Source organism: Thermobia domestica, chromosome 6 (assembly GCF_964235325.1).
Source record: "Thermobia domestica chromosome 6, izTheDome1.hap1.1, whole genome shotgun sequence".
Lineage (NCBI taxonomy): Eukaryota > Metazoa > Arthropoda > Insecta > Zygentoma > Lepismatidae > Thermobia > Thermobia domestica.
The window spans coordinates 195,913,775-195,937,379 of record NC_137459.1 but is presented as its reverse complement, the minus strand read 5'-3'; the positions used below and the strand labels follow the sequence as shown (position 1 = coordinate 195,937,379).

At 36.3% G+C, this 23,605-nt stretch overlaps 1 protein-coding gene across 1 annotated transcript in view; it reads left to right on the top strand.

Annotated features, from left to right (window-relative positions):
• Positions 1 to 23,605, top strand: part of LOC145688382 (NADH dehydrogenase [ubiquinone] 1 alpha subcomplex subunit 7-like) — a 36,957-nt gene that overhangs the window by 9,690 nt on the left and 3,662 nt on the right. The window contains exon 2 of the mRNA XM_081762551.1: positions 20,355 to 20,551. Within this exon, the coding sequence (XP_081618677.1) occupies positions 20,355 to 20,551 (197 nt within the window). The remainder of the gene's footprint in view (positions 1 to 20,354; positions 20,552 to 23,605) is intronic.

The window sequence follows — 23,605 nt, the reverse complement described above, 5'->3', positions numbered from 1 at the left end:
ACAAACCACTAAACCTACGTAAATAGCTACACGGATACAACTGAATGACGTGAACAACAATGCTTTCTAGAAGTTTTACTGAGATAGGAAACATTAAGTTAAAGGATCAGTCTCTCGACCGCCATTCTCATAACAAAGGATAATACGCCGCCAGGTTCTGTGAGACATTTTGAGGAGCATTGCAGGTGTAACTTGAGCAAAAGCTTCTTTCACAGTTTCTGTCAGCCCGGTAGTAGTGTCGTAACGGTTTTGTGCAACGATGCCCTTTATGAACCCCCATAGCACATTATCATAGGGAGTGAGGCCTGAGTGCCTCTCATGCACTCAACAAATTGCAATAACACATACTTCAATACTCTAACTGGAAGTATGTCATCGTTCACACAATTTGAAGCAATGGAAAACCTTACATTTGTATTTATAAAGTAGTAATGGAAAACTTAGATTAGCGTTTGTCAAGGGGTAACGGGACTTTCTGGCCACTCTATACTACTAGACATATACTTTAATACCAAATACGATTTCCATAGAAAATGACGTCAATATAAACACACACAAAGAATTTAGGCAATATAAACAAATACTTATTATAATCCTGAAAATGTCATAAAAATGAACATGATCATCATCATCATCACAGGTATTCTGCCATTATTGGCAGGTCACTTCCTGCAACTGAAAGCTTCCATGCTCCACGGTCTTCCGCTAATCTCTTCACCTTCACGTACGATTTCTCTGTTTTGTTATCATCCATTAATTTTAATCTTATTCGCCCTCTCCCTCTCTTACCTGCCACCATACCCTCTAGCACATCCCTCATGATACAGTTCCTTCTTACCTAATGTCCCAGCCAGTTTCTCTTCCTCTTCTTAATAATATCTAAAATTGTTCTTTTCTCTTCTACCATTTCTAACACTCTTTCATTCGTTTTTCGTTAGATTCAACTAATTCTCTTCATTCTTCTCCACAACCATATCTTGAAAACTTCTAGTCGTTTTTCATCATTTTTGCCTAAGTCTATGTTTCTGCCCATACAGTATAATACTCCATACGAAGCAGCGTATGATTTTTTTCTCAACTCTTTATTCATGGTTCCACAAAATAGTATTTTCTTCCTCCTAAATGCTTCTTTCGTCATTCCTATCCTTACTTTTTTTTTCTATGTTCATATTTCATATCATTATTAATAATACTACCTAGGTATCGAAAACTAATCACTTGTTTCATTTTCTTACCTCCTACTTCTATATTTGACACCAATCCCTTCGTTCCAGTCACCATGGCATTTGTCTTTCTAACATTTATTTTCATTCCATATTCTACACAGCCCTTCCTCAAGTTTTCTAACATCTTATTGTTTTCCTCTTAAGATTCTTTTACAAACGTCATATCATCTACAAACCGTATACACCTAATCATTCTACCTTCTACTGAAATGCCGTCTCCATTTTGTAGTCTCTTTTCTACTATTCTTCTAGATAGATATTAAATAATGTAGGTGAGAAACAGCATCCCTATCGAACTCCCCTTCCAATTGGACTCTCCGCTGTCATTAGAATTTCCAACAACAGTATTTCCAATTCACACGGTAAGAAACATTTTCTAGATCTATAAATATCACATACAACTCTTTTCCTTTTTTTATAAATCTTTCACCGATCACCCTTAATAATCAAACTGCATCTCTTGTGCCTTTACCTCTCCTGAACATAATAATGCACATTAAACACAGTTCTTTTTTCTTTTGGTATAAATTTTCATATTGAATTGCGGCTGTACCTACTAACGCTATTAGTACATCTTCCTAATCTCTCAATATGTTTTTTTTTTCTTTTTTTTTAATCTTGGACGGGAAAAACCATGAGGAACGAACTTCTGAAGAAAACACAAACTTGAGCACCATAATCGCCGTTGCTTTTTTCACGTGTGCAGGATCTTTCGGCCGAGTTCAAATTGACGTTCTACCTAAAAGCTATAGTATCTATTTCAGCATCCCTTGAGGCGGAACTTCCAGTGCAATCCTCTCTACCGAAATAATAATAATAACAATAATAAAAGGTTAACAAAAATATCAAAATTACCCTGACGAAGTGATAGCAAACATCTTACACATGGTGCCTTCCAGTTTCCTAAGTTCAAGCAGCCAGAGATCTTGGCAGATCAAATGCCAAACTAATAGCCATTATTATTTGAATATATAAAAGGCTGATTCTTTATAGGGTTTACAAATTCAATCAGTTATAATTCTTGATTTTAACCACATATAGAGTTGGTTTATATGTCATTATACAGACTGCAAAACACTTCAAGTTTAACTCACGTAGTGAGTAGTTGCGGAGGTGACCACACGCGGCGCCACCGGTCACTCGTTGAAAATGGAGACTTTCGCTGGTGAGCTAAGTGCGTGTTTTGGTTTGAAGGAACGAAGTCAGCAACGAGTGTACAGCGTAAGTTTCACATACAATACAGCAAAGAAACACCAAGCAGACCAACAGTGTACAAATGGCACCAGGCAATTGTTGAAACACGTTGTTCTGTGCGACACACAAAGGCTCCAGGGCGCTCACCCGTGACTGATGATGTGGTGGAAACAGTTAGGGACACTTTTGTCCACAGTCCTTGAAACTCTACACGATGTGCATTAAAAGAAACTGGTATCCCTCAGACCACTGTTTGGCTCGTATTGCGTAGACGTTTGTCCATGAAGTCATACAAGAAGACTGTACTTGGTTCAAGCACTGAGTGAAGCGGATAAACATACCCGACATGAATTCTGTGTTACCATGTTGGATCGCATTAGTGGTGATGAGTCATTCTTGAAAAATGTGATACACAGTGATGAACTTTTCACCTTTCCGGCCGAGTCAACACACACAATTGTCGTATTTGGGGCACGAAAAATCCACATGCGCACGTGGAGCTGGTTCGTGTTTGAGGGCCAAAGTGAACGTGTTTTGCGCTGTTTCCAGAGCAAAGGTGTATGGACCATTCTTCTTTGCTGAGAGCACCATCACCGGCATCGCCTATCTTGATATGCTCTAGAACTTCGTTGTTCCACAGTTAGATGAAGATGACCACGATAGCCGCTTATGGTGGCAACAAGATGGCGCCCTGCCGCACTACCTGATAGACGTGAGAGAATTTCTTGATCAGCGTTTCCCAAATCAGTGGATAGGTTGTGGTGAATCAATTGCCTGGCCGCCACGGTCTACATATTACACGCCACTTGACTTCTTTTTGTGGGGGTTTGTGAAAGATAAAATATACACCCTCCCCTGCCTGATAATGTTAATGAACTGAAAAATCGCATCACAACAGCCATCGCGGACGTTACCCCCGAAATGCTGGTTACTGTTTAGCAGGAAATCGACTTTTGTTGCAATGTGTCCAGGATGACCGCAGGTGCACACATTGAGCCATATTGGATTTGTCATTTAAAAAAAAAGAAAAAAAAACCTGAAATGTTTTGCAGTATAATGACATAAACTAAGTCTGTATGTGGTTCCAATACAGAATTATAACTGATTGAAGTTTTAAACTCTATAAAGTATCACCTTGTATAACAAGTAGTCCTGAGCGACAGACTGACTGATCAACGCCTAGGCCAAACCGCTTAACCTAGAAACTTCCAATTTTGAGAGTGCATAGAAATGACAATGGAATGAAGTCTTTCAGTTTAACTTTCCACGATTATACCCTTTAGGCTAAGGGAGAGGGATAATTAAGGCAAATGAATGATGATAGAAGAATTGGTGGAATGAGAATATAGGAGGAAACGGGAGTACCGTGAGAAAACCCACTAAAACGATGTTTTTCGCCACAATCTTAATTGGTAGGGAGTCGAACCAGAAGCCACACGCATCAGAGGTAAGCGAGTATTCTATACCTGAGCCACCGTGCCCCGTGTATAGACATGTGACATAAGGTACCGATAAGGAAAAAAAAATGAAAATTCGATGAAAAGAGGGAGAAATAGAGTAAAGAAATGATACTAAAACATCTTGCAATACCTGAAGGTTAGAGACATAAAATTTGCTATGTGAACTTCTCATCTAAAATAATTAGACACGTGTTTCAGATTTGTTTGATATTTGATCTAGAAGGGAAAATAAAGTGCTGAGAACGAAAAAGATTTAGGAATTACAATTTTCGTAATAAGATCCCCATATCAAGAAATCTCTGAAGTTTAGTGACATGAAATTTGTCATACGAACTTTTCATTGAAAATAATTATTCACATGTTTAAGCGTTTTTTTGATACTTGACCTAGAAGGGAAGTAAATGGTTGAGAAGGAAAAAGGACGAGAATTACACTTATTTCAACGGCTTATTCCATAAATAATGTCGTCTTTTCGATGACTGCTATAATAACGCCATCTGACGACTAGTGAAGTAGACGGCACGTGAAATGACGGCAAGCACCCAGAAGAAGAATGATTTCTTGCTTGTGTTTGATTATGGCAGCGTCGGAGGACTGGATCACATACGGCATATACGAGATTAGCGGGGACGTCTACTGAATTGCTCTGAAGTGTTAGCTATGGCATATGAAAATGAAGATTTCATCAGTAACATATGGTTCAGTGATGAAGAGCCATGTGTACTATGATCGCCACATCAATCGACAATTGATTATTGACCCTGTCTTGCATTTGTGCGGCTTTTACCGCACGAAAAATCTGTCGTTATAACAACAATGGATGCAGCAAGATGAAGCTATTGTCCACACTGCAAGTGAGTCACTTACCCTTCTGCTCACAAGAGTTTGGACATCGCTTGAATTCCTGTGGAACGGATTTTCCATATCCTTCCCACTCCCCTGTTTTCATGACACCAAATGCCTACAGACGGGTATGCTGAAGGAAGCAATTTTTTCGAACAGATAACTTCCTACCACTATACAGGAGTTAAGAGAAAAGAGTCGGTTATTTGCTTTGCCATTCCACCAAACCGTGTTCACTAACATGTTCATCGATCTACAGGACCGCTATGAAGAATATGTGCGACATAATGTTCAACATTTTGAACACATGATCTACAAGAATGCTTCCTTGTAAATTTACAATATGTGTTGAATAACATTTAGTTGACATCCATTTGTCAACCTTTCTTATGTTTCATTATGTTGTACAAAAAATAAATAAATGTCAACGATGTGATTTCAGTACTGTTTGTTTTGCCGCATACAGTAGAACAAGATGTTAAAGCTTATGATGTTTGGTTACAATGAAGCATACTTTGCATTTTTTTTAAGAATAGATTTTACAATTGATTGCAGTGAAAACAATATTGGGAAGGTATTGAACATAAATATTACCATCCTATGAAAACGTCTGACAATCATTAAAAAAAAAAAAAAAAGATATGGGCGGCGAGTAACCAAGCCTGGACATTGTGAGTAGCAATCGTTTGTACCACAATGTTTGCTCTGCATGAAGTTATAAAAAATAAAATTTCGAACAACAAAGTTACAAATATACTGAGAGAAGTTTATTTATTGTCGTAAATTTCTTAAGAATATACTAATCAACAACCGATATTAAAACTTCACATTGTTTGTTAGAATATTTGGCGCTGCAATATCACAGATATTTGCGCTATGCTTACTTTCAAAATAGTTATCATAGTATGAATACACAGTGATAAAGATGGAGTAAGGACTACAATCAAATTAGCAATACAGAATTATCAGTCATTAGAAGAACCATTGTCACGAGGTGGATCCGGTGACAGAGAACGTTCCTGGTTTTCACATAATACGCACGCACAAGCATCAACATAAAAACCTTTGTATGACACACACACGTGGACGCTCCTCTGTTCCAAACGTTTTGGTCTCTGTGCAAGAACAGCTAACCATTTCCAATATTTCTTCACTTGTACAGGTGCTAAAGGTGCATTACTTGATTCTAAATGTTTCACTGCTTTTCCTGTGAGGATTTCTTTTAGGAATATAGCTACAGTCAATATATCCTACAACTCTAGGAAAACTAACCATTTGATGAAATTGAACTTGAACTGTCCTCAAACAATCAGGAATGGGGAATTAATCAGTTATATCAGGCGACGAACAAAGACTGATGATAATTTCCTCACAAGTTGACAAATGTTTGAGTGGCTCATGAAATGGTTATCTTCAATGTGTATCTGTAAAACAAGCACAGAAATACGTTACATAAAAAAATCAGGAATATTCTTTTTGGATTTTTTTTTTTATTTGCTAATTTAGTAACTTCAAAGTTTATTCAGATGTTTAAACTGATAATTATTCAGATGCACCTTTCCCGTATGAAACAACGCTACGGTACCTACAATTATGACAAGTCACATTTGTGTTTACTTTTGATTGTAGGAATGAGTAGATGAAAAATGGTAAAAGTTTAGCTATTTTTTTAAATAAAATCCCTTTTGGAGCAGCCTCACTGCTGTTAAGTTTAACAACTCTAATTTACAGTTTGCTTTGTTTATTATCTGTAAAATAAATTAATCAGAAAATGAAAATTATAACTAAGTTTCTTAGATTATGTTATTTTGCATCAAATGCTGTAGCTAAGACTCACCTACATAATTTTATCAATTATCAATTATGAAGATGCAATGGGAGAGTAGGAAGAAATACCTACGTGTATATTCTTTTCTTTAACAACTTGTGTAGTTCTTTATCTTGTTCAAAAATCATGGAACCATGAATAAATTGATTTATTCTGTTGTTATTTTTATTCTGAGCTATTTTCTAAAAGTATGATATAAATTAATTACGAAAGTAATGTTCATATTAACAAAGAGTATTGCGAATTATGCGGTTGATTCATCAGAGATAAACTTTGATATCTAGCACTGAATCGTGATTTCCAGCTGCAAAACTTTCAAGAAAATAAAAGGGCAATTATATAAAAGATAAGGGGTATGTTTAGTACATGGGGTCCAGAAGCAAGTAAAAAACACAAAATTTACAGGAGAAATGAGTGATGCAAGTACTTAGACGTAACATAACGTAACCAAATCTAACCTAACCTAACATAAACTAACGTAAGCTAACCTGAACTAACCTAAACTAATGTAATATTAGTGGAAATAAGCGAAATCTATCATGTTTTTAGAAAATTATGCGAGACTCCTACACTAATATAACATAAACTAAACTAACCTAACATAATCTAAACTAGCCTAACCGAACTTAAACTAACCAACCCTACCCTAAACTAACCGAATGTGAACAGAAATTACCTAAATTGTAACATTTTTTAGAAAAATGAAAATGAAATGAAATCTTTGAGTTTTACGTCCCACGCTTATGCCGGTTAAGCTAAAGGAGACGGTGATGATGAGGAATGAGTGAAGTGGTGGAATGAAGAAAGTGGGAGGAAACGGGAAAACATTTTTTAGAGAAAAGAGCTGGACCCCTTCTGCTAAACATAGGCCAAAGATTAAAATGTGGATTATTAGGAAAGATAAGACAAATATAACCACATAAACTTTTTTTTGTATAATTCGCCATTGAAATATAACCACATAATCGCTGGTACCTACTGTTTATGTGACAAATAAAATTTTGCTGTTAAAAGTTCAACATCATTAAATAATCGAAATTGCATCGTGTGTTTGGTGATGTAACATTTTATTGGGGATTACAAAGTTTTATATTTTCTATTATAGGAAATGTAACCCAGTACAGGCACGTAGCCAGGATTTCGTAATAGAGGGGGTCCGTGACGAAATATTGCGGTTATCACGCCAGGGGCTCGATCATTCTGAATTATTATACTGTAAACATATATTGGTTCGTTTAGCCAGGATTTCGTAACGCTGGGGGGGGGGGTAACATGAAATACTCTGGTTACACACCAAGGACTCGATCAATCTAAACTATTTTAGTGGCAACACGTATATTGGTTTGTTAGGACAATAAAATGAGGATATGCTAGTAAGTATTTCAATAACGAACTATCTCTCGAGTAAAAGAATATTTAAAAAAAGTATTGAAAAAGACATAATATTCCGAGTTTCTTAAGTTCTTCTTAGAGTCTATCTGATTGAACCGGTTTCTCGATCATCATTTGTTGTCCATAGAATTGGCATGGAGCTAAATGGAATTTGGAATGCTCCGTTACAATAATATTCATTTTCAACTTGATCCCCACACACACACACACACAGAGTTTCCTCTACACAAAGCTCCTCATAAGAAAGAGTAAGCATACGCTTGCTGTAGCTTTATATTTTTAACGCTGATTCTTCTTTTTCTCATTTCTTATTGTTTCATCCTTCCTAATTTTTTTACATTTCTGGTTCCGAAGAGGGGGGGTCCGGACCCCCCGGACCCACCCCTTGGCTACGTGCCTGCCAAGTATATAATAGTATGGTCTGAAAATAATAAAAGACAAACTGATTTTACTACTGGTAATATTGAGCAATAAACTATTAAACTAGTTTTTGAAGAAAACAGTGGAAATGGCAAACTACATTTTTTAAATTCATATGTTATGTGCTTCAGAGAAAATACCACCTACCTGATAGTTCCCATTTACATAGAATCTTAAAACCGTGAGTACTTTCAGAATTGCTAGTAGTGAACGTTCCCGCAAAATAATATTTTCTAAATCGTCACCCAGTAATGGAAAAAATTTTCTCAGAAATATTACTTTCGAAAACCTGGAACGAGAAAAGAATACAGTTTAAAACGAAAACCTGAAACGGAAAATGAATACACTTTGAAACTAAAACCAAAATCAACACACTTTGTGATAATAAACCTATGATCAACAGAAAAAAAACTAACCTAAACATTTCCAGTTAATACCTGAAAATCAAATGAGCGTGTTAGCGGACTTTAAAGGTGGAAGACAGGCCATGGCCAGTTTGCAACAGGAAAGTAAGTGTGGTGTTAGTAGTTAGGTTAGGTTACTGTAGTTCTATTTCATACTTCAAACTGAAATTCTACTTCTGCGTAGAAGTCATGCTACAGAAATGACCAGGGCGAATATATGAACAATGGAAGCGAGACCGGTTTTTGAGTACATGAACCTTTGTACAATACGCATAGGCAGGAGAGATGTTACAGAAATAACCAGCCGCGGAAATATGGACAACCGAATAGGCCTTTATGTCCGCCCCTCATAATTTCCGTAACATTACTCCTACACAGGTGTATTCTGTGAAGGTCCCTGTATCTCTGCTGAAAATTTCATGAAAACCGAGGAATATTACAATGGTAAATGACACTCAAGACGAGCAGCGTATATGTGACGTACAAGAGTATGGAGCAAACCAAAGCTTCAAAAACTACCAACCGTCACTGACGCGCCTGCTCCCTTCGGACGTAGCCCCATGCTACAGAGCGGGGCCATTAGTTACGCCCTGCCCTGACTCGTTTAGATAGCATTCGAGCTTTTTAAAGGCTATCTAGCACAAATTGATTTTTGATTTTTGAACTGTCGTCCTTACGGCATGTCTGCACAAGGTATGTCATATAATGTTTAAGTTTACAAGATCCATTTCCTGTTCAAAAGAAGTCATAATTAATGAATTCAAACATGTATACTTAATCTGGAATAATACCAAATTGTGAAAATTTTACATTGTGTACAATTAATGCCTACCTAACCTAATCTTGTGTCTACTTCGGTAGCAAATCGTAAACATTTTATGTAATTAGTGTCTGCTTCCCTTCTGTAACACAATTGCATTATACTGTACTTTTTGGCTAAAGACAACAAAACACTACATTCTTAATCTAATGATACGAACGTGCCGATAGGGTGGGATACAAGTTGAGCACGTAAATAATTTACTTCTGCCAATTTAATTTTACACAAACACAAACCAGTATTAAGTATAAGATTTGTTTACACAAGTAATGAATTTTGGTAATAGGCAATATATAAGGTCCTACTTCCCTTTCTCTTCATGTTCCTTGGTTCCTGAGTTGCATGATTTTCTGTCTTAACCTTGAGCAGCACCCATGCGTATGGTTCTTATGTTATTGTATCTTGCACTAGATGTATTACAAGGATCTACTGTGAAAATTAAAAAATTAAATCATCCCAACCTAAACCATCCTAACCTATTTTGTTATTGCAGTTAATTTTTAAAATAACATGTAGGTATTGTGTTAAGAAGTTTGCTGTAAACTTGAAACTATAAATTATATTTGGAATTTTTTTATACATGGTTAAATGAAAATTATGATTAGAGCAATTTAAACATGGAATACAACGCCATGAAGTGAATGTCTCTTGGTTCAAAAAATGTGACGAAATAGTTAAAGCGAAAGGTCCGAAGAGAGAAGTTCCCAACAAGAATAGGATCTACGATCCATAGAGAATACAACTGTAAAAACTGCCAGAAAAGTAAAGGAAAATGAGTGGAACTACTCATACTTTGTGTGTAGAATGAATATTTGTTATTTTTGCCACTATGTTACTGTTATTAAAATTAGCATAAAAGTTAAAATCAAGATGCATAGTTGACTTACCTGTATCTCCCAAGGAATTGATTATCGTCATACAGCTCAAGTGGATTTTCCATGTGCCTCGTATGTCTTGACGCATCATTAGTCATCGCAAAGTAATATTTTTTTAATATTTGTTCTTCCGCATACATGACACATTCAACAAAATCATTTACTTCCATGCCAGAAAACGAATCTCTATACTATTAAAGAACTCAAGGAAGGATTAAGGTTGGTCGATAGCTACCTTGAGTCAAGGAGAGATTTTCATTAAGGCTTCCTTGAACTCAAGGGTTCCTTGACATCAAGGAAGGATTATAAATACCGATTTCAGTCAAGGGAGGCTTCTCAAGGAATCCTTGAGTTAAGGTAGCCTTAAGGAGTGTTTTTAAATACAGGCCTAAAACCCGTGTGTGTAGTAATAATCCCTCTGACTCGACACATAAGGCTTCAGTCTCTGGACCAACTACAGATACTACAACCCGTGGAATGCGAAAATTTCTTACCAAGGAGCAAACAACAAAAGCAGAAATATTATGGTACTTGCAGTCAGTTTATGTTCATTCGTCCCTCTCTGCAGTTGGCCAAATCTCACTTGTTTCCAATTATGTTTCCTGACAGTGACAGCTAAGGAAATCGCAATCGGCAGAGCAAAAATGGCATATTGTCTAGTTTATGGTTTAGCACCGTATTCTTAAAACAAACAATAAGCGATGCATCTGATAGTGATTGTTTTTGTATTTCTTTTGATGAAAGCCTAAATAAAATAAGCCAAGCTCAACAAATGGACTTTGTGATCAGATTTTGGAGTAAGAAGGAAGAGAAGGTTGTTAGCAAATACTTTAGATCGCCATTTTTAGGACATTCAACAGTAGCCGATCTGTTAGTCGCGTTCAAAGAAAAACTTCAGTCCTTTGACTTAATACGTCTTCTGCACGTCTCAACAGATGGATCGAATGTTAATGTTAAGTTTCTCCGGAAACTTAAAGAAGAATTGTGTCAAGAGTTAGATGGGGTCCAGTTATCTTAGAATGTGGTACATGTGGCCTACACAATGTGAATAATTCTTTCAAAACTGCAATAAAATCTACCGAGTGGAATATCGTAGATTTTTAAAGAGCTATATATAATGTATTTAAGAACGTACCCGCAAGAAGAGCAGATTATGTCTCCTTTACTGGTTCATCAAAGTTTCCGAAGAAATTTTGTGCCGTACGTTGGGTTGTGAGAATATGGAAGTAGCTGATAGAGCACTAGAAGTGCTTAAGAACTTAGTTATGTATGTTGACATAGCGAAGAGAGAGAAAAAAGAACCAAAATCCGCAAGTTACGACACTATGAAGAAATATTTAGAAGATGAAATGATTGGTCCAAAATTAGCATTTTTTTAAATTGCTTGTTTCTGACGTTGAACCCTTTTTGAAGACATTTCAGGCCGAACAGCCCATGGTTCCTTTCTTGTTTTCTGAATTATCAAACATAGTGACAACTGCAATGAATAGATTCGTGAAACCAGATGTAATGGCTACAGCTACAAACATTGCTAAGATTAATATAACAGATCCCGAGAACTTAGTTAGCGCAAGAAACATCAACTTGGGATATGACGTTCGTGATGCTATTAAACAAGTTGAGAATGCTTCCCCGAAAGATATACTTTTGTTCAAACAGAGTTGTCGAAAATGTCTGCAGACACTGCACAAATTTGCCTTGAAAAGACTCCTCTGAAATTCCAGTTCACGAGAAGTTTGTCGTTTTGTGATCCCGATGTAATCTCTAGAAACCCGGAAGTTGCCAAGAAACGGCTTCGTTCGTGCCTTGAGACGTTTGTCGATAACAAGTGGATTTCTGGAATGTGTGCTGATCATGTGGAGAGGGAATTCACAATTTCATGTTCGGATCCTAAGTTTCTGAAAGAGATGAGAAATTACTCACGGACAATCCGACTTGATACATCCTGGAAGAATGTTACTGCATGTAGTGGAACCGAACTGATACCATTCCTTAAGATATTCGTACTTTCACAGGGAATGCTGCTGTAGAACGAGGATTTTCAATAAATAAAGAATGCCTCATTGAAAATCAATCCCAAGAGTCACTCGTGGCACAGAGATTGATTTGGGAAGCAGTAGAAAAAGCTGGAGGTGTTGAGAAGGTTGAAATTACTAAGGAAATGATCCATTACGTGAGAAATGCCCGAACAAGATATCACGAAAGGCTTCAGCAGAAGAAAATGGAGGACAAGGAACGTGAGAAAACTAGGATGGTGGAGAAACGAAGAAGGGAATAAGTGAAGATTTTGGAAGAAAAGAAGAGGAAAGTTTTTGCCGACGCTAAGGAAGTAGCACAGTTGCTCGAAGATCAGATTCGCACATTACAAAATTAAAACTCGTACATTAGTGTTTGTTTTTTTTTTCCTTTCTTCATTATTGCTGTTATAAACTTTAGTGTGCCTTGGGTTAAGTTTGTGGAAATGTGAAGAGATGGTTTCTTAATGACACATATTGAAGTACCTAATAAACGTTCTAAGCGTCACAATGAAACATAGTGAAGTACTGAGTAAGTGTTTATGTGACAGAAGAATTGTCTAAATCTAAAACTTTTCAGAAAAACTATGTGCATTAAATCAAAGGACATCAAGGAAACTGTTGAAAGAAACAAAACAGGTAAGTTGTTTATTTCATTAATACTTAAACATTTTCACAGTAATTTCTTATTTTATTATTGTGATGACACTCAATTGTGCATAATTTCCAATTTTGTATAGTTAAAATATATCTCCATTGCACGTAGGAAGACTGACATTTTCAATATACTCACCAGAGACTGGAACAGGACGGCTATAGTATATGACCGAAAGTGCTAGATGTTTTTATTTTTTTTCACCATTATGAAGACAGTTCTTCTTCCAGAGTCTCTGGTGAGTACTTTGTATATATGATTAGCTTACTGCAGGCTTATAAAGAACTCTGGTTTCTCGCTTATTGTACCTGGAAAAATTTCGAATTTGACCTGGAAAACCTGGAAAAATCAGGGAATTTCATTTCGCAAAATGCGTAGCAATCCTGATATTTAATAATGAAATACTAACCTTGAGCTCCACTTAAGTGTCCATAGTATTGAAGTTGATGTGAATGCAGACTTGATCTTTGAAATCAGTGTAATTGCATTGATTAACGGATACTAGAAATGAAAGAATATAAAAGAGAGAGAAATTTCGATAATTCAAGTCTTGATAAGCATTATAGATTATGGGCGCATTATTCTTCATCCATGAATTATTTATCATAAGAAATAAGCATGGGCAACACAATGAGTGATACGGAAGTTCATCAACCCTTCAAGTGATTTATTTAGTGCTGGAAAATTTCATGAAAAGTTCAAACTTGAAACGTTCGCGCGAAAGTTCGGCTCTTTTTTTAAAAAAATTGTCCATTAAAAAATCCGTGTAAAATTACAAACATTTTGCTATATAACATGGCTATATTAAAAATCGAAGTAAATTTATTTTAGTTTTTTCTCATTCTAATAGTACATAATTTTCACATTTTTTCAAAAGACGTTACGGAGCGTTACAAGCATGTATTTCAAATTCCTAGCCTATATCATAAAACAGTATGTTTTCGGCAAAAACCTTCAATTTTACATGATGCTGACAACCGAAAACTTAAATTTGACTTGCACAATCAAGTTTATATCATAAAAGATAAAGCAAAAACGTTGCAGGAAAAACTTATCAAATTTAGTGTATTATGAAGTAAACAGCTAAGTTTGCATCAGAAAAGTTGAATTTTACATAATAAAACACAAAACTTGAAATTTCCATTATAAAATACATAGTTTGCAAGATAAACCTTGAATTTTACATCATGAAACCCAAAGTTGACATGCACACGCAGACAACTTGAGCACAAAAAGCTTATATCATAAAAGATAAACACAAACCTTATTGTAAAAAAAAACCCTTGACGTTTACATCACGAAAGAATGTTTTCACCAGAAATCTTGAATTTTATATCATAAAACACAAAGTTGCGGCAGAAAATTTGAATTTTACAAAACGCCAAGTTTGCAGCAGTAAACATCGAGTTTACATCATAAACCACTAAGTTTGCAGCATAAACCTTGACATATACATCATAAAGTTCAGATGCACAATACAAAATTTGCATCATAAAACAGTTTGCAGTACACTTGAATTTCATATCATAAGTTTGCATCATATAACACAAAAGCTAACAACATAAAATTTGAATATAATCATTAAACAGCTTTTTATCCATAATTTATATATTTTAATTTACTCCCAAGGCTTCATTAGCTATAACCAAAATAAAATAAGTTGCGTTACGTTTCAGAAGCTTATCGTTTTATCAAACAATCTTATACAAAATGTAAAATGTTTAAAAACTTTTCTCTTCTTTGTACAAAAGCAACAGTAAAAATTAAAAGTTAACGTTTTCAAAACAATAATACATGACAATTTGACCGAAAAATCAGATAAATAAGTATAACAATTACTTTCATTGTACTTTTTTTTCTTCTTGTTCTTTCTTCTATTTCTAATATTCTTTCCCATTCCACATTTATTGTCAATCCACAGTTGCAATTCACCACTCTATCACCGTCTTTAATCCTTCTTGCTTCTTTCCATTTCCTTATAAGCTCTCTACTTTCTTGTTCAAGAATAATAGTTCTTTCCCAATCAATTTCATGTCCTGTTTCACATATTTGAAGTGAAGGAGTACGAAGATAATGTAAGATTAAGAAGAGGCAAGAATGCAATTTTTAAACATGTGTTAGAGTCAGTCCATCTTGTATCATTATGGTGCAAATAACTATACTGTGTAACACATAGCTACCTCACAGTCATCACACAATGTTCAGACTAAGTTATTATAAAAATGAGTGTCGCTAATTAGTAAATAAACAAAACGAAAGTTCGGGAAAAGTTGCTTATGAAAAGTTCGGAAACGAAGTTTCAAAAACGAAAGTTTGCCTGAAAAGTTCGCTCATTTACATCTCTAGATTTATTATAGAAGAAAATCAGTTTTATTTTCCCTTTAACGAGATTTAATCATGCCTTTTTCTATGAATAAAAAATTGATCAGTATGTGAGTCCACGAATCAATGTAGATATTCCTTAATTATCACATATTAATGATGATTACAAACAGAGGACCAAATGTATACTAATAAATAAATAAATACAGATGCTGGAGTAGAGTTCAAGGTTAGTATTTTATTATTTCTTTATTATCTTTGACTGATTTATTCTTTACTATCCCGAAACATGTTTTTATTTGTTTTCTAATTTCCAGAGCGTACATGGCTCCCTGCAGTAATTTATTTTATTAACTGTTGTTTCAGTAGAGTGTGGCAATTACATGTTTACTTAATTTAGACCACAAAGTTCCAAACCCAAAACATGCATACGAGTTGTCTTTTCTTGTCACGATTAATTAGATTATTTTTACAAATCAAGGTTATCCTCTTCAAAATAGTCCCCTTGGGCGGCAACGACGGAGGTGTTATATTATTTTCTAACTTGTACAGATTGTTTTTGGATATGTTGATTCGTGTTTTTCTAATATTGTTTAGATAGTCAATTCTTGAACTTACCTGCCCGGCTCTTTCAACAGTTACTATTATAGTCCATTTTGAGCGTTGAAGATTTTTCGATGTCTTGCATCGTGATCAGGGTTTAGTTTTCTTCTTTTAATATATCTGTTACTTCTTCGTGCTGATGATACGTACAGAATTCTACAGCACTGAGTCTTGAACACTTCTAGTTTGGAAATGGTTGGAAATGACCATGCTTCTGATGCAGATCTACACTTCATCCAAAATTCTTGGTATACCCTCTCCCTACTGTAGTCAACATCATCTTACAAAGATGTCAGAATTCCATGGTTTCTGTAAAACGGCTGAACTTCTCCCTGTGCCTTTTTCGTGTACCTGAAAATGTTCGTATTCTTTCAGTTTGTAAAACTCCTCGTCCTTCACACAAGCAGAATAAGTATATGGAAAATATTTGAAAGGTATATTTGAACACCATTCCCCATAAGATTTTTATTTCGATCAAAGTGAAATAAAGTGAAAAAAAAGAACTGCTCGACCCAAGTTCACTGTGTTTAAAACTGCATTTCACATGATCTGTTTTTTAATTTCAACTCTTTCCCTGTAGGCCATTTTTTCAATGAAAATGAATTCATAAAAACTCAGATCGATCCAAATGCTAATTATGTTCAACAATTCATCTTATATGGTTCAAACTATCCTTCATTTCAGTAATTTTATAAATACAGCGTGAAGATTTAAAATATTTTAGAAATTTCCCCAAGCCCCTTTACACTGGCACATTCGAAAACACTGGGGCACGTGTATTCTTATTTTTAGTAAGAAGTTAATAGACCGAACTTCATCTCTCTAATATCTGAGGCTCGTGAAATACTAAATTTTTGACGTACATGTTTAGGGCACGCATTTTATTTAAAGTAAAATGACAAAGACCTGGTTCGAGTCAAGTGCTGTGTTCCAAAATTCATTTTTAAAGCTTTAGCCATTTTCCTATAACGATGAGAAAGAGGATGTCGATTTCATTTTTGTATTTTGAGAAAAATATTAAAAATATTTCCCCATTTCACCTTACAAGCAGAATTTTCTTAAACGCTGACGCACGTTATTACTTATTTTTAATACGATGTTTACATACCGAGTTTCATCTGCCCAACGCCAAAGGCTCGTGAGATACTAATTTTAATAAAAGTAGCAAGATTAAAAAAGAAAGAAAAAAAACTCGAGCCAAGTGCTAACTATTCCGATATTAATTTCGAATATTTCAAGCATTTTTCCGTGATAATGAGACAACTTCGAATTGAATGTTGGAAAATTTTTCCTATCGTCTTCTTTAAAGGGAAATTTTGAACACTGTAACACGTATACCACTATTTTCAGTTGAGTGTTTACATACTAAATTTTACACCTCAGATTTAAGCGAATTCTTACATTTAGCATATTCTAAGCAAACTATGTTTAGAAGTTTTAATATTTACAGAAACTGCCTGTATTCCACACTTAGGAGCGAAATTTACGAAAACGCTTAAATATGTATTCGCTTATTTTTAGTTGAGAGTTTAAATACCAAATTTCACATTTGAAACTTCACAGATTCCTTATATTTGATATTTTCTGAATAAATAATGGGGAACTTTAAAATTTCCTCTTTCGGCTGCAGAATTTTGAAAAACGTTTATAATTATTTTTAACGGTAATTTTACCTGCAGACTTCCATCTTCCTAACTTCAGAAATTCATGAGGGAAAAAGAATTCTCCGCCCCTTTACTTCCCTTAGGATACGTTTTCCCGAAAATCCTTTTTTGTATCCCTTGCTTTCATGACAGAGGGAATATTACGTGCAAATTTCATGTTTCTACCTATAATAGTATAGACTGGGCGATGATAAGTCACTCAGTTCTATTGTGTTACCGCGAACAATATTTTTCATTCCTTCCTCTCCCTGCGTTCCATTCTTTTTCGTCTTCCATATTGAATGCAAACGAATAACACATAAACACACACACACACACAAAAAAGGCCACCACCCCCTCGAAGGATGTATAATTCCCGAAACTTCGTTTTATATCCCGGTGCAGTCTAATATGCAAGAACATATAGTGGCCTCTCGTAGCGTAGTCGTTAACACTTGCGCCTTTTGTAGGAGCGATCGCGGGTTCGTTTCGAATGGGAACAATCGGTCGAAAAGGTGTAACAGCTTTTTCAAGCCAGTCATCCTAAATGAGGTTTTCCTGATTCCTACACGGCAAATGCCGGGATGGTATCTACACAGGTGTCCAAACCTTAAGCTTAGTGACTGTTCGAGTACATAGGGAACGAAGAATGTCAAGAAGGCACACCAAATGGAACTACTATACTAACATATCACACGTAAAGGCCATACGAACACGGAACAGGCCAAATTGGACATAAAATATGCTATAAGGGGTCACAAAACAAACTCACAACGTGATACTATAATAGACATATCACAAAAACACTGTGAGGCACACTGGCGGCATCGAAAACAGGTTAATATGGGATATGGTGGCCCCGAACAGCCATACATGTCTGGCAGCGACGTTCCATGCTCAAGATCAGGTTGTTGAAGAGCTCTTGGGGTAGCTGATTCCACTCCTCACGAAGAGCAGTACAGAGCTCCTGGCGTGTCCTGGGAAGGGGGGGGGGGGCTGGCGCGTTGCAACACGTCTTCCTAATGCGTCCCACGCATGTTCAATTGGGTTGAAGTCCAGAGATCGCGCTGGCTACTCGATACGTTAGATGTCTTCCGTCTCGAGTTATTCTTCCGCCAGTTTGGCCCAATGGGGAAGGGCATTGTCATCCATGAGCAGAAACTGTGGGCACACTGCGTCCCTGAAAAGCCTCACATGAGCACGCAGAACCTCATCTCTGTACCTCTGACCATTGATAGAGCTGCAGTCGAAGATGTGCAGGTCAGTACGACCATTCATCATAATGCCTGCCCAGACCAGTACTCCACTACCACCATATCGATGCCGTTCCACAATGTTCGTGGGATGTAACCGAGTTCCCTGTTCGCGCCAGATCAGAGTGCGATGGGAATCGCTTTGGGAACTATATCGGGATTCATCAGTGAACAGTACGCGGCTCCATTCGTTGGGGGTCCACTGATGATGTTTCCGACACCTCTGTAAACGGGCTCTTTTGTGTGCCTGCGTCAGTGGAACACATATTGCTGGTCGTCGGGCATACAGACCACTGGCACGCAGTCTCCGGTACACAGTCTGGCGTGACATTCGCACCCCTGAGGCGGCTGCAAGCTCCGCTGACAGTTGCCTTGCAGGCAGAGTCCGGTTCCGACGCGCAGTTACGGTTAAGTAGTGGTCCTGTTGTGAAGTTGTAACACGTGGACGTTCCCCAGCGGGCCTACGGCGGCAGTCTCCGGTGTCCCAAAACTGTTTCCACAACCTAGACACGACACTTTGTGGCATACTGATGGCTCGTGCTACTGCTGTGTGTCACCTTTTTCCAAGCGCCCAATGATTAGACCTTTGGTAAACGCATCCAACTGACGTCTTTGTGCCATATTTCATTAATATCTTGCTACATTCAACTCAGCAGTACCTTCCGCTCAATACAGCACTGCACACACGGAAGGCACCTTTTTCGCATCCAAGCACTAGTTTTCAATTTTTTCCCATAGGGGCCTGGCGAACGTTTGCCGTAGCCGGTTCAATGCTCCTCACAAGAAATACACGCCACCCACCGAAGCTCCTGTGCTCGCGATGACCTTCCCGCCTTTTACATGCAACTTATCTCATTATGCTTAAGTTTTGGACACGTGTGTAATATGATGGTCCCAGGCCACTTACTCTTTTCCCCACCCCTTTCTTCCTCCCTAATTTCCCGAGCAGTGTGATCGTCGAGCTACATTATCCCTGAGGGGAACATTTATACAAAATTTGAAGGTTCTACGTCTTATAGTTTCGGAGATCTGGTGAAATATAATTCAATCCCCCCGCCCTTAGGATATACAATTCCCAAAGTCTTGGCTTCTTTGCAGCTTCCGATGTAAGCAGATCATTTATACAAAATTTCAGTTTTCTATGTTTAATAATTTTGGAGATCTGGCGAATGGAAAAAAAATAATTCAAGCCCAGAGAAAACGTCCTCATAGCTCCCTTTGTTTTTCTACAACCACTACAAATCTCTTAAAGCAAGATTGTGTTAACATAGTATGATCCATTGACATGTTTCCCATTTATAATTAGGTTTCGCTACTTAGTATGGTGTAATAAGGGGTATATTTACATTTGACGTATGTTGTTTTTGTGTAATACTATTTGCTATTCCTTTCTTTTGGCAGAGAACTCATAAAAATGCCTTACGGTTTGAAGAATGGTTAGCAGCACGTACACAACCACCTCCTGATTTGCCAGATGGACCAGCACATAAGTTACATGCAAATCATTATTACACTCGGGATGCACGGCGTGAGGTGAAACCACCAAATGTTATAGCTGATAACTCAGTAAGAGCTATTCCTTCCGCAGCAGAAGGAGGGTATGTGAGGTTATAGTTTATTAAACAATGTTCTTTCATTGTGTGTCTTGCGTTGAAAGCGATATATATATATATATATATATATATATATATATATATATATATATATATAAAGGGTGTTTAACATAAAAGGACCTGTGCTTATAAATAAGAAACGGTTGGAAATATTTAAAGAATGACACATTATCGAATGGAGCACTCTGCTTGCACTATAGGGTCCCCTATTATGACCATCCATTTTTTTTAAATAGTAAGATACGTAATTTGATATATTATTAAATTAAAATGATTATGGAGAAACAAATTTGTGGGAAAATCATTTTTCTATGGGGAACCATTTACGAAATGACTACCATTTTAGTATGTGCTGTATCTGAATATATTCAAGAATTCACAATGAAATGGTAGCTATTTCATAAACGGTGCATCACACGAAATACTTTTCCCTACAGAAGTAGTTTGGTTTTCCAATATCCTTTCAATGCTCTACCAAATTAAATATCTTTTTAAAGTTTTCAGATGGTTGGGCCGCAGAGGCTCAGTGGTAGAGCGTTCACCTCTGGTGCATGGGATCCCGGGTTCAAACCCTGCTCCCGCCAAGTGAATTTTGTGGTGGACAAACACCGTGTGTGTGGGTTTCCTCGGGGTTCTCCCACGTTCTTCATTCCACCATTTCATTCATTTCTCATCATCGTCGTCTCCTTTAGCCTAGCCGGCATAATCGTGGGACGTAAAACTGAAAGATTTTTACAGATGGTCCCCCAGAGTCCTATGGTAGGAGTACTCTTCAGGCAAGCAGAATGATTTGTTCGATGATTCTACTAATATTTCCCTATCTCATTTCATCCTTTTATCTGTAGTTGTTTGTGATTTATAAATATTGGACATTTTATCTCTGTATGCAAGAACTAAAGATTCAATGGACGCCATTTTGTAAACGGTGTGTCTCACGAAAAATTTTCTCCTACAAATGTAGTTTGTTGTATACCTTACTATTTAAAATATTTCGAGTGATCCCCGGAGCTTTCATTGTATGTACCCTCTGACATTTTTTATCTCCCTTTTTGTTTTACCCTTTTATCTCCAACAGTTTGTCATAAGCACTGCACATTAACTCGAGCACTAGCAGAACTGCCCACTCTTCTTTTTTTTTTTAAAAAAAAAAAAAAAAAAAAACTAATAAATATTCAACGAACTTAAAAAGTTCGTTACTGAATTCTCTATATCTGTGTGTCTGTCTGTCTGTTATTTGCATTTCTTTTTTCAATTCTGAGTCCTCCATTCGATAGAGCATCAAAAACTATCTGAGAAAGTGATGGAATTTTTCGCGTCACTCTTACCGTTCCAGAGATATTGGCCCAAAACAAAAAATGGCCGATTTAGGGAGATTTATGGAAACATAAGTAATAGAGAAGATGATATTGGTATTGATCAATACCTAAGAGGATGGTGAACATTTTGGTACCAAATAGTAACCGGTGGCCACTGGCCAAAAAAGTGGGACAGTTTGCCAGTGGCCACCAGTTAATATCGGTACCAAACTGTTTAGCATCCTCTTAGGTATTGATCAACACCATCATCATCCCTCTATGACATACTGTTACCGACATATTGGCCAAAAATTAGCTCCGATTTCGGGAGATTTAATGAGCCATGTCTCGGGAACCGTAAGTCATAGAGAGATGATATTTTACGAATTTTTTGCGAGAAACAGAAGGAGATGTGCATAAATGATTTACTTTTACATGTAGGAACAATCAGAGTTATCCTTCCCGCTCCATCTCTCCATTCTTTTTAAGTTAGTTCTGGCAATACTCTTGGAGGATTCTCAATTGTTTTTTAAATGTAAATTACATTTATTTTTTTTGGATGCTTCCTTATGACAAGATATCTTTTCATTGAATTGGTCTAGAAGCATAATTTTAGTTTATATTTTACTACTGCTAACACTATTTTACTTTTATTCGAAATTGGTCATGAATTCTGATAAATTTTCAAAGTTTACTTCCTTTAAGTGAACTTGTTGTAAAGTGTAAGTCATTCAGCATTAAAATAGAAATAACAGTTTAAGACATTCTGTTCTATGATCCAAGTTGGTACAGTATTTATTTCAGAAACAACTGCTGAAGAGTAGCATAAACATGCATTTTTCATGCAATTTTTGAAAGTTCATAGCTGTGTTTAGAGTCAAATATGAAAGTTGATTTTTTTTCGCTTATATACAGGTATATTCTGTAAAAGATAAATAAAAAATAAAAGTCCATGTCCTACCAGAGATACCATATTCAAACTTTGCAAATATTTACAAAATTTTAAAATTTCAAAAAAAGATCATGAAAATATGAAGTATCAATTTTGCTACTCTACAAATAGTAACAGTAGTACTGCATGTAATTATAATAATAATAAAAAAACAGCTTTGATATTTAACCCCGTGATTATAAACTTCAACTCAAGAAAATGGGATTAGTTAAATTTCGATGCTTAATTACAAACAAAGGGTACGATATCAGGACTCGAGTTGCACAATACGAGTTATATGTTCTTCAAGAGCATCAAGTAGTTTGTTAATTACCAAGTTATTATCTGCAGTCCGCCAATAGGGAAAAAGTTATGACTTCAAAGGTAACATAGGAGTCTATGGCAAACACAAGAAAGAAAGCGTTTCTCCCGCGTCTCCTATGTATTTGAGGTGAGATAGCGATTCAGATGACATGTTGAAGCCACACAGTTAAGTGGAGAGTAGAAAGGGTCGAATGATCGAATAACAAGTTTACACTAGCGTCTGTAAAGTCACTAATTTGCACGTGGTGCTCAATGAAAACGGCCGCTACTCGCAAGCGAGCTCGAATATTTTTTTTTAATAAATCAAGTTTTGTGTTGCCAATAAATGTGGTAACAGTATATAAAATAAATAAATAAAAATGGTCAAGTAGCCCTCATTAGATCACCTCATATGGATTAACCCAAATAGAAACAATAGTTGGTTGATTGATTGTTTTTGAAGCTTAACTTTTCTTTTCAACATAGAGGCTGTTATCTCACATGAACTTA